The sequence below is a fragment of the Amphiura filiformis genome, chromosome 1 (genome assembly GCF_039555335.1).
Source record: "Amphiura filiformis chromosome 1, Afil_fr2py, whole genome shotgun sequence".
In the NCBI taxonomy this organism is placed as follows: domain Eukaryota; kingdom Metazoa; phylum Echinodermata; class Ophiuroidea; order Amphilepidida; family Amphiuridae; genus Amphiura; species Amphiura filiformis.
The window spans coordinates 72,271,445-72,289,212 of record NC_092628.1 but is presented as its reverse complement, the minus strand read 5'-3'; the positions used below and the strand labels follow the sequence as shown (position 1 = coordinate 72,289,212).

Below are 17,768 nucleotides of genomic sequence, written 5' to 3'. Positions count from 1 at the left end.
GGTGACAATTGTGGCTCACAACACAATTGATCATGAAGCATGTAGGTTGTAGAGACAAGAAGGTACTATAGGTATAGTACCCATGTTAGTACCTTCACAGGCACCCAACAGGCACCTTCATGAATTTATTAATCTGCAGTATACAATGCGTTTCATATTCTTTCATCCATGTCATACCCAAGGATTTCTTGAAAGGAATGAACCGCTTGAAAGATTTTCGAACCCACTTTTATAAATTCATTTAGATTACATGCACTATTGTAGGCCTACATGTACAAACGGTATATCTATACCTACATGACCAGAGCTTATTACAGTGTATGCCTATATCGAGCTGATAAATACAAATGCAACTGTAGTTCGCGTGGCAGAGTGAAAGAGACTTCATGTGATTAGAAAAACACCGATATTTAAGTTCATCATCAGCTATCATCGTATTATAAAATATTAAGTGACTGCATGTACGCCAGTGTTGAACAAAAGTAGGCCTATATCAAGAAGAAAATGAAAGTCATAGGTTTGTTTTCGTCACACGATTCCAATGTTGCTGTATCTGTGGACGGAGAAATCAAGGTGGTTCTGGAATTGGAAAGTAAGTATAGACACCCGTTGATTTGAGAACTAAACCCTGGAACTAAACAACCCCGGGCTAAACAACCCTGTCTATGAACTAAATATTTATTGAAAAACTCTAGATATTTAGTTCATAGAAGTTCTTGAAGCAAATGTGTATATTTTAAATATCTAAATAATTTGATGTATTTATTGTTAGGTGTTATGAGTGTTTGTGTGTTTTAATGTCAATAATGTGGTGTTTAAAATTGTTGATTTAGTGTACCTATATCCTAACTGTGATGAACACTTAGCAGTGTTTGAAAAGTGTTACGTACACTTTAACTCCTTTAAATTAATACTTTTCAACAAGTTATGCGTTAGTAGCCAACTTGTTATTACAGTTCGGGGCACTGCTAATTCAAAGACGTCTCTGATATCAAAGACTCTTCAGTGCCGAGTCACCTGCCAGTATCATAATTCAAAGACGTCTCATAAATCACATACTCCCTAGTCTCAAAACCCAGCCGCAAACACTATTGTGAACGTGAACTGGCGCAACGGGAATCATCATTGCGAATAGGCCTAATCAGCATGATCAGGGTTGTAGCTAGCCCAAGTGCCTGCTAGCTCCTGCTAATTTTACTATCAATTTATGAATTAAATCGTGGGCTCAGGATACACTCTTTCTAGTGAACGTGAGAATCGGAGAATGCTAAAAAAAATGTTGCTCTTTTTCATAATTGAGCTTAAATGCTGCAGAATAACTTTGCTCCCTCGACGACATTTTGCAGACCTTCAATTCTCCGGACACATCAAAACTGTTCATTGGTTATATTCGGAGCATATATTTTTTTACAGATTTCCAACTGAGCCGCGAATTTTAGTTTTAGGCCTATATGAACACTCGTGCTCAGTAATTCCTCCAATTCAGCCTAACTTTAGGCTTTTCTGTTTTGCTTGATGTGCTATTAATAGGCCTATAGTCATTATATCTATGAAAGATAGGCCTATAATTCCTAACAAATTTCCTGCGGACCTGACTTCTGCATGGGTATGAACCTGCTCAATTAGGCCTATATGGATAAATGCAAGTTAGCCTTTCTTTTTTGACGGAGAAGGGTGCCTGAGGGGGATGTGCTCCCTCAGAAGTTGGAGAATTATTTTCAAAAAGTTGTGAAAGGTACAATAAAGTCATTTGGTGTAAAAGTTTACACTTATTATTCGTATTATTTTGGGCATAACAGATTTCAACGGACCCGACTTGTGAGGGGATATTATCCTCAAACTAAAATTTTGCATTAGGCCCCTATTATTAACTTATTTTTCCGACCATCCTGATTAAGCATAGCCGATAGGCCATATAACCATGATAATGCATAATATGTATTTTAGAATGGATTTCCAGTGGATGCGACTTCCGTGTCACAAATTTCAAGCATGAACATAATTATGATGCGCAATGACTGACCAGGGCCGTTTCTAGGGATTTTGCCGCCCTACACAAAGCCTCTCTCTGCCGCCCCACCAAAGCATACCAAAAAGTGTTAAAGGGTTACCCCTTGAAAACTCATCAGTTTTGATCATTTGTATACCGTACTGCCCACGACCGTTTTTCTCAGTAGCGTAGATTTCTTTTTGTCATTTTTTGGAGGGACGGGGTTGGGAAAAAAGTCTTTAAGTAAATTCAGCAACTTTGGCGACATAATAAGTTTATGGTACCAATGCGCGCGAAGAATTTTGCCATTTTGAAGCTACACTGTTTAAATGTGGTGCAAAAAAGGATTAAATTCGCGCGAAGCGCAACAAAAATTGCACTTTTGGACAAAATGGTCAACGGTTAATATTTGTCAGAAACCCACATACAATCGTCAACATTGGGGGGGGAGGCTATTGTATGGACCAACCCCCTGGAATTTACCCCGGGATCTACACCTACGGTTTTCCCTCTTTTCTGTACTTTTTATCCCACTTTTCGTTCTTCTTCGACACTTAGTGGTTTCTTTTCTCCTCTCTTCTGTTTTCCTTTTTTCCTTCTGTTTTTTCACCGCCCATTTTCATCTTCCTTTTCTCCACCCGTTTCTTCTTTCTTTTTCTCCGCCCGTGTCTTCTTTTCCTTTTCTCTGCCCCGTTTCTTTTCTTTTTCTCAGGTCCCCCTTTTCCTTTTCCGCCCTGTTTTCTGTTTCTCTTTTCGTCCCATTTTTATTTGCTCACATTTTTTCTTTTTATCAGCCCTCATTTTTTCTCCCCTTTCTTTCTCCATTCCTACTTTTTTTTTTTCGCCTTTTTTGCGCCCTCTGCGTTTGCCGCCCTAGGCGACCGCCTTACCTGGCCTAATGGTCGTAACGGCCCTAAATGACTCAGAATGTACTCTTCCTCGTTTCTTCTTGTTTTCTTCCTTGTTTTCTTTCCACTTTCCCCCTTTCGTTTGCCTAAAAATCCCCGGATATTGAAATGAGCCTGGGTGGCTGTGGCAAAACAAAATTTTCAACCCAGTTTTGCTAATATTTTGTCCTGATTTTTGTAACATTTTCGTCCCGGTATTGGCAATTATTTTATATATGTTTTCAGTTGTCAGGATATTTCTTTCAAATTTTGGGAAATCAGACCGAAAAAGTAGACATTTTCCTTTTCCCTCCCTTTTCCGCCCTTCAATTTTTTTTTAGGGGGCACTATACTGCCCCACTGGCTATGCCCAGGCCCGTACGCAGAGTGGCGCCGTGCGGTGGGGCAAAAGTCCTCAAAAAATCCTAATTTGCGACCGTAGCGAGCAAAAAAATATGTTTTTTATGCTTTTTTAGTCAAAAAAAGGTCCAAAGTTTGTGACGAAGGTCCACTTTTTACAAAATCGCCCCCTGGAAAAATAAGAACCACTTTTCAAAACCAGCACACCCCCTCCAAAATACACTGGCCTGGCTATGCCATTGCTCTGTCACTCCCCTTCCTCTCCCTCCCTCATTTTTTTAAGACCCGGGGCTGCAGGCCCCAAAGCCCCACTCCCTGGGCAGTGGGCACGCGCCTGGTTTACCGTAATTTGTTGATATATTTTGAGCCACCTAATCATAACATAACCCTACCCCTATCAATAAAATACATGTACAAGTGTCCATATTTCTCCGAATTCATCCCATGCACATGTTCAAGAGTCAGGCCACGAGGTTAGGCTTGAACGTTTACGTAGGGGCCTACCATTTTCGAATATATTTTTGAAAACTTGCCGCCACAATGCGTGCCAAAAATCGCTCCCCTCCCCCTTCGTTGACTGGCCAAAAATTCATTGTTCCCTCCTTTTTTTGCCTTGCCAAAATATTCACTCCCCCCATGACTTGGGATTTTTTGTTACTTCAAAACGTTGGATATGGCTCGATTTTGCCAATCTAAGTGTTTTCTGGGACCATTTGTCAGAATTTGCACAGATAGATATGATGTTTGCACAGGCAGATATTTGCTAAACATAGGAAAGCATATTCCGAAACAGTCACCTTCTTTCCGATGTGCTGCATCTAGTGCCAAACTGTAAAAAAAGCACGACGTATGTGATATCACAGACCCCGTATGTGAAATCACTGACCCGTCTTTGATATCAGAGACGTCTTTGAATTAGCAGCTATATTATTATACCCTTTTCAGAAAAAAAAAGTTTCATATTTTGAAGCATATTCTCCAACACATCACAAGTCCAAAATAAAATCAACACCTTCCTTTTGGTTTACAAGTATTTCAATTTGTATCTCACGCATCCTAAACGCCTAGTGTTTAAAAAGTGTTACAGCTCTACCGTTTAGCTAATCGACATATTTCCTGTATATAACCTGTTTAGATAAATTAGATTATATACGGGTTGATGTTTGATGTCTAAACATATATAGGCTAATATAAACGCTAAACATGGTGTTTAGAATGTGGTATAAGTGTTTGGATGCGTTAAAATACTAATTCAAAGAGCGACATTGTTGATTTCAGTTTGGATTTGTGATGTTTTAGGAATATTGGTTTCCAAAAATACCAATCATTTCATTAAAATATAGAAAATAATATTTTCAGTTATTCCTAAACACTTTAACGTGTTTAAAAAGTATTTATATGTTTAAAAGTGTTACAGTTGGATATTTAGAGCCAAATCACATCAGATTCACAGTGTAAATATATTGAAATGTTGATTTTTATTTTTTACCTAAAAGGAGTTTGCCCAAAATATGCTGCAGATTCACATGTCAGGGGAGCCTCGAAATATTACGTCTTTTTTTATTTAATTCAAACAAATTAAGATCCGTTTCTTTTTAGCTTGAAAATAAAAACGGGTGCTACATTGGTTCTTTAGGGTGTACATTTAAAGATTCTCTAAAGGCGTCTTTAGAACCCCTATTGGGGCTATAATATAGGAACCTTTTAGCTCCTTTTGCTGTTTTTTCTGTCTGTCTGTCTGTCACAGTCTGTAAGAGAGCTCGAACAGAGGGAAAATGTAGGCCGCAAAGAAGGAGACGTAGACATGAGGGAAAGAAAAGAGAAGATGATACGAGAGCTGAGCTTATGAGGAAGGAAAGCGGAAGTAGGAGTATAAAATAGGACAGGAGAGGGAGACTGGGAGAGAAACAGGCAGAGAAGAGCAGCGCAACAGATGAGAAGGTAGCGAGAAAGAATCCGGGAATAGAAATTTTAATTAGGGGAACGGGAAGAGAAAGTCAAGAAACAGAGAGAAGTCCAATCCATCATACTCTTGGCTCGTTCAAACAGCTATTGCTAACAATTAGTAGGTTTTAGCGGGTTCGCCGTCGGACAAGTTTAGAACTGTCAAGCTTTCGTCAGGAGTAGCTCTGACTGCTTCAGGACAAAGTACCTAAGAATGAGACATGTAGACCGCCCCTTGTCTACTGATGACTCTGAAAAGAGCCGTTTGTTGAAGACTGCCCCTTGTCAACAGAAACTAGCATATCTCGCCTATCTGCTGATTTTGTAAGTTTTGGTGGCTCTGAAAAGAGCCGTTCAATGAAGACTGCCCCTTGTCTACAGAGAACTAGCAGATCTCGCCTATCTGCTAATATAAAGGTTTAGGTGGCTCTGAAAAGAGCCGTTTGCTGAAAACTGCCCCTTGTCTACAGAAACAAGCAGATCTCGCCTATCTGCTGAATTTGTAAATTTTGGTGGCTCTGAAAAGAGCCGTTTGCTGAAGACTGCCCCTTGTCAGCAGAAACAAGCAGATCTCGCCTATCTGCTGATTTTGTAAGTTTTGGTGGCTCTGAAAAGAGCCGTTCACTGAAGACTGCCCTTGTCAACAGAAAACAAGCAGACCTCGCCTATCTGCTAAATTAAAGGTTTGTTCGCTCTGAGGAAGAGCTGTTCAATGAAGACTGCCCCTTGTCAACAGAGAACATGTAGACTGCATATACTGTAATAGAAGTATGCGGCTTACCAGGAACCGTTTGGCCACTCATGGACCAATTGATTGATTGTATGCACGATGAGCGTTTATATCACTTAATTGCGGACGTGGTACAGATTAGCGGCTCTGTGATTGGTTGTTTGAAAATAGAGAGCGCCACATACGATGTGATAAGATTAGCGGCTCTGTGATTGGTTGTTTGAAAATAGAGAGCGCCACATACGACTGATGTCTTTGCCGTCATTTCTATTGATAGTAGAAGTTTCATTACCTAGCTGGGGGGTTTACACCCCCCAGCTAGGTACTGTAATGCTCTCCGATTCTTCTTTCTTCTTCTTCTGGCAACAAACTTCAAAATGCTTCTCCTCCTACATGTTACACCCTACAATTATGTAACTTGCACATATGTATCGCCTATATCCAGTGCCCATATGGTGCAAACAGAATTGGGATCAAAGGTCATTAAAAGGGCATTTTCGGTATATAACCAAATATATCTTCAAAATGCTTCTTCTGCCACATATTACATAGCACAATGACGTTACTTACACATGTGCATCGGCTTTACCCAGTGCCCATACCTTGCACACAGAATTGGGGTCAAAAAGGTCATTAAGGGATAAAATCTTACAATTGCATTATCTGGACATCTGTAAGGAGTATGGGGCTCAAACTCGATACAATAAATCTCATGACCAGGGAACATTTTGCGGGGTCAGGTCAAAGGTCATGCAGAGGTCAAATTTTAGAAACGCATTTCCTGGATATCTGTAAGGGGTACGGGGCTCAAACTTGGTGACAACAAACTTAATGATCAGGGGAACATGTTGGAACACTTTGCAGGGGTCAGGTCAAAGGTTATCTGGGGTCAAATCTTTATAACTTCATTTTCTGGATATCTGCAAGGGGTATGGGGCTCAAACTCAGTGACAACAAATCTCATGACCAGGGGAACATTTTGCAGGGGTCAGGTCAAAGGTCATGTAGAGGTCAAATTTTCTAAATGAATTTTCTGGACATCTGTTAGGGGTACGGGGCTCAAACTCCACAACAACAAACTTACTGACCTGGGGAACATTTTGGAACACTGTGCAAGGGTCATGTCAAAGGTCATCTGGGGTCAAATCGTAGAATTTCATTTTCTGGATATCTGTAAGAGGTACTGGGCTCAAACATGGTGACAACAAACCTCAAGAACAGGGGAACATTATGGAACATCATGCATAGGTCAGGTCAAAGGTCATCTGGGGTCAAATCTTAGAATTGAATTTTTTGGACATCTGTTAGGAGTACGGGAGTCAAACTTGGTGAAAACAAACCCCATGACCAGGGGAGCATTTTTGGAACTTTTTGTAGGGGTCAGATACCTCCACAACACCAACATGCCCCAGCTAAACCCCCCAAGGTCGGTACTGTTTTGCTATCCGATTCCTCTTTCTTTCTTCTTCTTCTGGCAACAAACTTCAAAATGCTTCTCCTCCTACATGTTACACCCTACAATTACGTAACTTGCACATATGTATCGGCTATATCCAGTGGTCATATGGTGCAAACAGAATTGGGATCAAAGGTCATTAAAGGGGCATTTTCGGTATATAACCAAATATCTTCAAAATGCTTCTTCTGCCACATATTACATAGCACAATGATGTCACTTACACATGTGCATCGGCTTTACCCAGTGCCCATACATTACACACAGAATTGGGGTCAAAGGTCATTAAGGGGGTAAAATCTTACAATGTCATTATCTGGACATCTGTAAGGGGTATAGGGCTTAAACTCAGTGACAACCAATCTCATGACCAGGGGAACATTTTACAGGGGTCAAGTCAAAGGTCATGCAGAGGTCAAATTTTAGAAATGCATTTCCTGGACATCTGTAAGGGGTACGGGGCTCAAATGTGGTGACAACAAACTTAATGATCAGGGAAACATGTTGGAACACTTTGCAGGGGTCAGGTCAAAGGTTATCTGGGGGAAATCTTATAATTTCATTTTCTGGTTATCTGTAAGGTGTATGGGGCTCAAACTCAGTGATAACAAATATCATGACCAGGGGAACATTTTGCAGGGGTCAGACACCTCCCGAGCACCAACATGTCCCAGCTAGGTTTGTGGTCTATGACCACCATTTGCCTCTAGTTAACTCTGATTTCCAACGCTTCACGGGTCAACCTCATCCCCAAGTGAGAAACTTGTGCCAGTTTTGTTGTTTCGTCCCACAGAGGTTCATGGCCTTCTTTGCAAGCATGTTCAGCTAATGCCGAGCCTTCTTCTTTCTTTTGTCTTGTGGCTCTTCGGTGTTCAGATATTCTGACCTTTAGTGGTCGTTTGGTTTGGCCTATGTATTGCTCACCACAACTGCAAGGTATAGAGTACACACATGGTGCACGATCCTTGGGCAGAGGATCTTTTGGGTGGCTTAGGATGTCTCTTAATTTGGCCGACCTAGAGTAGAATGTTTTGACCCCTGATCGGTTTAGAAACCGACAGATTTTGTCTGATACACCTTTGATATATGGCATGAAGGTAACGCCTTTGTGTTCATCGTCCACCAATTCTTCTGATCGTTCTCCTGTCTGTTTCTTGATTGCCTTGTGAATGAGGTTTGAGGGATAGCCATTCTTGTTCAACGCTTTTTCAATGTGTTTGAGTTCATCTTTTCGATGTTCTTCATCACACAGAGTCAGTGCTCTGTGAACCAGTGTATTGACAACACTGTTCTTGGCAGACATATGGTGACTAGAGTTAAAATGAAGATATTGATCAGTATGAGTGGGTTTTCGGTATATGGCGAAACTCAAGCTAGTGTCTGATCTCTGCACTTTGACATCAAGGAAAGGTATGCCACCCGCCTCCTCAATCTCCATTGTGAACTGGATACACTTGTGTTGATTGTTGAGATGACTTAGGAATTTGACCAGTTCGTCTTTGCCATGTCGCCAGACGACGAATGTGTCATCAACAAATCTGAACCAAGCAACGGGTTTCAAAGGATACGTATCTATTAGCTATTGCTAGTTAATATCTGGCTTAATATATTGGCTTTGGTTTTTTTTACAGGGATGACGGGAGTTCGCTATTATTGTTCACCACAGTAAGTTCATCATTTCAAGTTAAATGCAAATTGCTCATATATTTTGTAAGGCGCTGTGCTCATTGTTAGAGCGCCATATAAGTGTTGATTAATAATAATAATAATATAGATAGTTTAATATGAGGGGCTAAATCATCATAGCCGCAACCATGTACAATTTCGCTTCCAAGTTTGACCAGTTTCTTCAGCATTATACTCGACCATAAGCTCGAAGGCGGAGGATGCTGATATCAATGCCTGCTGGCCATCTTATAAGCCAAGAATATTTGATGAAATTTGATGATATCTTTACCGTCCTCTGCCCTATATATGAACTGATGAAGAGTTTTACCGAAATTTCGAAAATGCTGCAATCGGCAGATATACCGTAAAAATTCGATAATAAGCATATGTGCCTAAAACGGGTAGCTTGGACAAAAACGATTTTTAAGGAAGTTTGTTTATACTTTTTCATCGTGTTTCTCAGGTGGTGAACGACGTGCATTCTCTAAATTCAGTAAATTTCCATCGTCAACCGTGTAATTGAATGGGATTATTTTGACATTTTAAAACACTTGAAATATCACAAACAAATAGGCCTATGTTAATAAATAATATAAATACAAGCTAAAACCGTTGGGGTTCGATAATGAACCCCACAAAACTAACCGAGTATATGGAAAATGCCATACGGCCGGGCGGTTTCACAAGTTGCCGGCTCGATCATGTCATCCGCCGCCTGGTGTTTCTTTTAGTTAATACTAATATGCCTACCTATAACACACATATTTGAAAATTAAAAGAAAAAAATGAAAAAGTTTACCCAACTACCCTAACAATTCGTTCTTGTCCGAGCAACTCGTTAATAGGCACATTATGCTTATTATCGATTTTTTACGGTACTTCGTCGTACAAATTATGATGCCCCTAGCTCAACCATCTTTTTCGACCCCCACACCTATTCCCACAATTTGCTCTCATAAATGCGGTAGTAATTTGTCAATGCTGAATGCGGCGAAAATACGGATTACAGTCACGTACGTCTATATCCTCATACATCCATCACACATGTTACAAGTTTAATTTTCATGTTTATATAATCTAACAGATCTAAAAAGAACTTTACCTCTGATTGGAGCAAGGCAATTTCTCTCGTTACTGAGTTTACAGGGATTCAACATTTTGACGTCTGTGTCTCAAACTGGTTGGTATTAACTCATTTTCTTATTTAAATGCATTTGTAGAAGTTTGGACAGGGCAGCAGCCTAGCCATGAATCAGAGTTAAAGTAGCTCAATGTTGAAAAATCGCCCCCCCCCCTCAATAATAGTCCCGTTTTTTTACAAAAGGAACTGTGAAGAAAGTTCTTAATTGTTGGCAAGTTCCTCCGTGTCAAGTTTCGCTTCCGAATTCCAATTATTAAAAGCGTTCAAATTGTCCAAACTTGTCGCACTATCTCCATTTGGTACGGTTTGAAATTAATTGGTACTCTATAGGTCGGTAAACATGAGTAAGACTTTTAAAATCTTTCCCAAGAGAAGTCCTATACAGAGGGCTGAGCTTTCAGAACTCTAGCGAGTGCCATCTTCATATCTCCAAATTTGTTTACAAAAATTCGTGCAGACTGTCGTGTTGGCGAATAAATCCCAGGGAGGTAGGCCCTATATCCTCGTTTGGATATGCTTGTCACTGCTGCTGCTGCTGCGCCAACTTTTTTTTTCTGATAGCAAACAGAAGTCAAAATGATCTGACGTGGCATGGCTTCATTAAGTTAAAATCAGGCTAATGAGAAATTATCCATGAATATTTGTATTGAGGACTCTGCTGGCTATGGGATCAACATATGCTAAATGTTTTGAGTGCATCTTGTTTTTTCAGGTTTGGCAGAGCACAATTCAATATTATGAAGACATTGATCGATGCAGAAAGGTAGAACAATCACTCAGTCTTATACATAAATAATAATAGCGTTCATACACAGGTTGTTTTATTATCAAAGTTAGGCCTATAATGCGACAATCGTTCTATAATCGTCTGGTCAAAACCGGACTGACTTGTCAAGTTATCAATTAGTTAAACAGACTAATTGATAACTTGTATACATTAGACCTGTTGCAGCTGCATATGTGGCACATTTTGCTCGCCTCAGCATACCACAAATCCAGGACAAATCGTTGGCTCACTTTTAACCTGATGTTTGTCATTTCCCTTTCCTCTTTCCAGTGAAATGTAATATTTTGTTTCTGCTGCTGTGGAAGTGCCCATTGGAAGACCCAACATTGATGGGAAGTGGAAGGGGTCGGTGGATAGAAATGGGTTTAAGCCATATGCGATGGAAGGAGGGGGCACATCCCCTCTAAATGTTTGCAAGGGGTACGACCCCTCTAAAATCATAACAGAAGAAATCAAATAAAGCAATAATGCCTGGCATTAAAAAGATAATAAATGCCTGGCGTTTGTCTTTTTAATACAAACAACACCGTGTTTTGGGCCCAAATATGGTAAAATTTTGTGATTTTGCGATTTTTTTTTTGGGGGGCAGTCAGAAAAATATCGAAACCACCGCTATCAGTTTAGGGCAAAAGCAAAGCTGCCAATTTTTTAGCCCCCCCCCCCCCGGTAACCATGGTAATTGCTATTACCTTTCCGCATGAAATTTTGATCAAAATGTCCAAAAACTCGGAAAGAGCCAAAGAGCAAATCTGGTTTATTTTTTCTCATTGTATAATATTTCTTTTCTCGTAATCCATAGATGGGTTGAATTCGATCACCACAAGTGCCATGCATCCTTGGGTTTCTACGGTTCTCCGTTCAATTCAGCCTTGGTTATTTCCTCGGATGCTGCAGGAAATATAACTGCATTTGAAACTTTCTCTGCTACCCGTGAGAATGGATTAGTCTCACTTAAGAAGGTATGAAACCCCTTAAACCGGTTTCTCTCCTGGAGTCCATTTGGGCCCCTTCCCCGCCAAGTCTCCTTTTCCACCTTCGTCAAAGCTCATATCATGGAGATCAAGTTTCCTAAGATTCCCGCCCCTCTAAAGATATTATTATATTAACCAGGTTTCTTTTCTTCCGGTTTTCTGTCTTGTACATTGTTTGTCTGTTGATTTGTTTTGAGCAAATACTTCGTCGTGAAACTGAGATTCCCTTTTATATTTCAAGTTCAAGTCAAAAGTGTGACTTTTATTTTGATCCATCAAAGGCTGCAATTATACTTGAGTTCCATTAACCCATCACCATGCATGCATGCATATCACTTTTCACGAATACTCCTAAATTAATATACCGAGTATAATAGTTTGACAAAACATAGACGAGGAACGATTTCAGATAGATAATTTACCTGTAGGCCCTATTATTTTGTAGCCTTCTACGCATTATGGATTAACATTCATACAAATTGCTACGATGTTAGAAGAAGTAACAGGACCGAATTTTTGGGACCAAGATAACCTCGACTTTATGCCTGAAGGACCTACTGGAGGAGCGGTCAGTGACGGAGATTTCGCAAGATTTCTTGTGCTTCCCGGAAAGGTATGTATCGCTTCACCTCTCACGATCCGCTCTCTTTCACCTCTCTCTATCCCTCACCCTCTGTCTATATCTCTCGACCTCTTCTCTTCTTTCCCCCTTTTCTTTGAGTCTGAATCTCTCGCCTTCTTTTCGTCTACTGTACGTCTCTTGTAGTCTCGTGGTGTGTCCGTGTCTGTCTGTCTAGTCGTCTTTTTGTTCGTCTTATGTCATGCAGGGTTTGTGGCATATATGGAAACCATGCATGTGTGGAAAATAAAAGGAACCCTATACATCCCTATACTGTATAGTTCTTCATTTCTTTTAACAGAAAATGGGCTACGCGGCTCTCGGAAAACCGAGACAAGGATGGTTTGAATGCATGGAGGAACTTTACAAAGGGGCGTTTTTCTCTCAGCAGATATCATACACACTTCTTAACAGGTTACAATTGGTAAGTTATATCGAATAATACTGTGGACCACAATAGCCTCATCCCAATGGCATAGTCTAGTAACCTCAACTACATAATCATAGTGCACAATTTGACCTCAAGTTTTGTACCCAAATTTTCAAAGGTGATTCAATGAATGTACAAATGTATTGGGGTTTAAGAAGGGCCCCTGATAGAGGAGCATGTTGTGGATCCTAGTGTAATGCATGGAAGATGTTTCGAGAGGATAGGCCAATCTTGTGAAGAAATTGTGGCAGTCTGTTGCTTTATTCAAAAGTCTTCTTTTAAAAGAAGAAGAATTTTAGCAATGTATTGGTAACGAACTCATCTAAAATCGTCTTGCTCCATTTTGAAGTCATTCATGGTGGAAAAGGCTGCAGTGTGATATATATACTTTAAGTAATTAAAGCAGCACCGTTTAGGAAATTATCATCTGGGCAAGGATTTTGTACACAAAGGATATATATTACGCAAGTCAACAGTGGTCTTCGCTGGACAATTTGAATCAGGATTTTACATGTGTCGACCAGGACATTGAGTGTAACATAAGACTGCCGGTTATGTAAACATTATAAATCATTGTATTCATTGATGGTATGGATTATGCAAGAACATTGTCCATTTTTTGATAAAAAATTCAATTTTGTTAAGTAGTGTATTATGTTGTGCATTATAAAGTGTTTTTGGGTAAAACGGGCTTTGGCCTAATTGGGTAGGTGCTATCCATAATAGTCTCGGTACCAGCCGGTGTGTGCTCCTCCGTCACTTAGCACAAACCGGCTGGTACCGAGACTATATCCATAACAGCTGCAACATTTAGAATATCTCTTTGGCTTTGTACAGGATGAGTTTCCAATCAACGATTCGTCAGTTGCGCGTGACGTGGCAGCCACAAGTCAGTATTGGTTCACCAAGAAACATTGTAATAAAATTAGTGAACAACTTGACAGGTACTTGTCTGACCCTAATAACCCAGCCATTGATGGTATTGTGCTTACTGGAGGTTGTGCATTGGTAAGTATTAGATAACTCCTGCTCCCTAGCTCTTTCTCCCTGTCCTCATTAATATTGCCCTCCTGATCCGCATAGTCTTCCTTTTCCTATCATCTACATCACCCCGCTTTCTCCCCGGCCTAACTGCTCTTCCTTCTTTTCCAGAACCAACACGAACGACCTGTTTCTTACACACCTGCACCGTCTCTTCACCTGGTCTTTTTACTCCAACCCCATTGTCAAAAGCCAGCAAAAATGCTTAAATGTCAAAAATTGTTTTTCTTTTAATTCGCCCCTGATTAGTACAATAGTCCACCATCACCGGCACCTCAAATGTCGCCACCAAAAGTCATCATAATTTTCTCGAAGATGTAAAAAACATACAAAATTAACTTGGCCGAATTAAATCAATGTTTGCGTCCAATTATTTGTACATGATATGCGCCATTAACGATGTGTTGTTTCTTGTTTTTTTCGACTATTTAGAATGTTTTCTTTAACCAAGTGGTCGTCGAGAAGTTTGGACTCCCAGTTCACGTCCCTTGTGCTCCAAATGACTGCGGGATTAGTGCTGGTGCCTGCTGGTTAATAGAACCGTACGTAAGATTCATTTACCTAAAGTAGATAACTTTTAAATAATAATATGCTATCAGCAGTATAACTATCAAATAATAATTTGTTATCAGCAGTAGATAGCTTTTACATAATGATTTGCTATCAACAGTAGATAGCTTTTACATAATTTGCTATCAGCGGTAGATAGCTTTTACATAATAATTTGCCATCAGCAGTAGATAGCTTTTACATAATAATTTGCTATCAGCAGTAGATAGCTTTTACATAATAATTTACTATCAGCAGTAGATAGCTTTTACATAACAATTTACTATCAGCAGTAGATAGCTTTTACATAACAATTTGCTATCAGCAGTAGATAGCTTTTAAATAACAATTTGCTATCAGCAGTAGATAGCTTTTACATAATAAATTGCTATCAGCAGTAGATAGCTTTTACATAATAATTTGCTATCAGCAATAGATAGCTTTTAAATAATACTTTGCTATCAGCAGTAGATAGCTTTTAAATAATACTTTGACTAATAATTATGCAGCAGATATAGCATTTATAATGAGTTGCTTGCAACCGATAATTTAATAATAAAAACATTGCCGAAGCAATATCTAATTGACATAACTAGCTGTGCGTGAATGAAAAATACACATTATACATAAGTAATGATTTGGTATCTAAGTAGATAGCTTTTATATAATAATTTACTATCAGCAGTAGATAGCTATCAAGTAATAATTTGTTATCAGCAGTAGATAGCTTTTACATAAAAATTTGCTATCAGCAGTAGATAGCTTTTACATAATTTCCTACCAGCAGTAGATAGCTTTTACATAACAATTTACTATCAGCAGTAGATAGCTTTTACATAATAATTTACTATCAGCAGTAGATAGCTTTTACATAACAATTTACTATCAGCAGTAGATAGCTTTTACATAATAATTTGCCATCAGCAGTAGATAGCTTTTACATAATAATTTGCTATCAGCAGTAGATAGCTTTTACATAATAATTTGCTATCAGCAGTAGATAGCTTTTACATAATAATTTGCTATCAGCAGTAGATAGCTTTTACATAATAATTTACTATCAGCAGTAGATAGCTGTTACATAATTTCCTACCAGCAGTAGATAGCTTTTACATAATTTGCTATCAGCAGTAGATAGCTTTTACATAATAAATTGCTATCAGCAGTAGATAGCTTTTACATAATAAATTGCTATCAGCAGTAGATAGCTTTTACATAATAATTTGCTATCAGCAGTAGATAGCTTTTACATAATAATTTGCTATCAGCAGTAGATAGCTTTTACATAATAATTTGCTATCAGCAGTAGATAGCTTTTACATAATAAATTGCTATCAGCAGTAGATAGCTTTTACATAATTTCCTACCAGCAGTAGATAGCTTTTGCATAATAATTTGCTATCAGCAGTAGATAGCTTTTAAATAACAATTTGCTATCAGCAGTAGATAGCTTTTACATAATTTCCTACCAGCAGTAGATAGCTTTTACATAATTTGCTATCAGCAGTAGATAGCTTTTACATAATAAATTGCTATCAGCAGTAGATAGCTTTTACATAATAATTTGCTATCAGCGGTAGATAGCTTTTACATGATAATTTGCTATCAGCAGTAGATAGCTTTTAAATAATAATTTGCCATCAGCAGTAGATAGCTTTTACATAATAATTTGTTATTAGCGGTAGATAGCTTATAAATAATAATTTGTTATCAGCAGTAGATAGCTTTTACATAATAAATTGCTATCAGCAGTAGATAGCTTTTACATAATAATTTGCTATCAGCAGTAGATAGCTTTTACATAACAATTTATTTACTATCAGCAGTAGATAGCTTTTACATAATTTGCTACCAGCAGTAGATAGCTTTTACATAATTTGCTATCAGCAGTAGATAGCTTTTACATAATAAATTGCCATCAGCAGTAGATAGCTTTTACATAATAATTTCCTACCAGCAGTAGATAGCTTTTACATAATAATTTGTTATCAGCAGTAGATAGCTTTTACATAATAATTTGTTATCAGCTTTAGATAGCTTTTACATAACAATTTACTATCAGCAGTAGATAGCTTTTACATAATAATTTGCTATCAGCAGTAGATAGCTTTTACATAATTTGCTACCAGCAGTAGATAGCTTTTACATAATTTGCTATCAGCAGTAGATAGCTTTTACATAATAATTTGCTATCAGCAGTAGATAGCTTTTACATAATAATTTGCTATCAGCAGTAGATAGCTTTTTACATAACAATGTGCTATCAGCAGTAGATAGCTTTTACATAATAATTTGCTATCAGCAGTAGATAGCTTTTACATGACAATTTGCTATCAGCAGTAGATAGCTTTTACATAATAATTTGCTATCAGCAGTAGATAGCTTTTACATAATTTCCTACCAGCAGTAGATAGCTTTTACATAATAATTTGCTATCAGCAGTAGATAGCTTTTACATAATTTCCTACCAGCAGTAGATAGCTTTTACATAATTTGCTATCAGCAGTAGATAGCTTTTACATAATAAATTGCTATCAGCAGTAGATAGCTTTTACATAATAATTTGCTATCAGCAGTAGATAGCTTTTACATAATAATTTGTTATCAGCAGTAGATAGCTTTTACATAATAAATTGCTATCAGCAGTAGATAGCTTTTACATAATAATTTGCTATCAGCAGTAGATATCTTTTACATAATTTGCTATCAGCAGTAGATAGCTTTTACATAATTTGCTACCAGCAGTAGATAGCTTTTACATAATTTGCTATCAGCAGTAGATAGCTTTTACATAACAATTTACTATCAGCAGTAGATAGCTTTTACATAATAATTTGCTATCATCAGTAGATAGCTTTTACATAATTTGCTACCAGCAGTAGATAGCTTTTACATAATTTGCTATCAGCAGTAGATAGCTTTTACATAATAAATTGCTATCAGCAGTAGATAGCTTTTACATAATAATTTGCTATCAGCGGTAAATAGCTTTTACATAATAATTTGCTATCAGCAGTAGATAGCTTTTACATAATTTGCTATCAGCAGTAGATAGCTTTTACATAATAATTTGTTATTAGCGGTAGATAGCTTTTACATAATAATTTGCTATCAGCAGTAGATAGCTTTTACATAATAATTTGCTATCAGCAGTAGATAGCTTTTGATAATTTGCTATCAGCAGTAGATAGCTTT

At 38.2% G+C, this 17,768-nt stretch overlaps 2 protein-coding genes across 2 annotated transcripts in view; one reads left to right on the top strand and one right to left on the bottom strand.

The window, feature by feature from the left end:
- Positions 1-17,768, top strand: part of LOC140152800 (nodulation protein NolO-like) — a 49,775-nt gene continuing 32,007 nt past the window's right edge. The window contains exons 1-9 of the mRNA XM_072175302.1: positions 1-592; positions 8,999-9,032; positions 10,120-10,215; positions 10,889-10,939; positions 11,763-11,922; positions 12,380-12,547; positions 12,855-12,977; positions 13,821-13,991; positions 14,457-14,566. Coding sequence (XP_072031403.1) covers positions 505-592; positions 8,999-9,032; positions 10,120-10,215; positions 10,889-10,939; positions 11,763-11,922; positions 12,380-12,547; positions 12,855-12,977; positions 13,821-13,991; positions 14,457-14,566 — 1,001 coding nt within the window. The 5' untranslated portion in view covers positions 1-504. The remainder of the gene's footprint in view (positions 593-8,998; positions 9,033-10,119; positions 10,216-10,888; positions 10,940-11,762; positions 11,923-12,379; positions 12,548-12,854; positions 12,978-13,820; positions 13,992-14,456; positions 14,567-17,768) is intronic.
- Positions 5,961-8,930, bottom strand: LOC140152793 (uncharacterized). The gene is made up of 2 exons (XM_072175289.1): positions 8,083-8,930; positions 5,961-6,203 (listed from the first exon to the last, which is right to left on the bottom strand). Exons 1-2 carry the CDS (start codon positions 8,803-8,805, stop codon positions 6,024-6,026), a joined length of 903 nt encoding a protein of 300 aa, XP_072031390.1. The 5' UTR covers positions 8,806-8,930; the 3' UTR covers positions 5,961-6,023.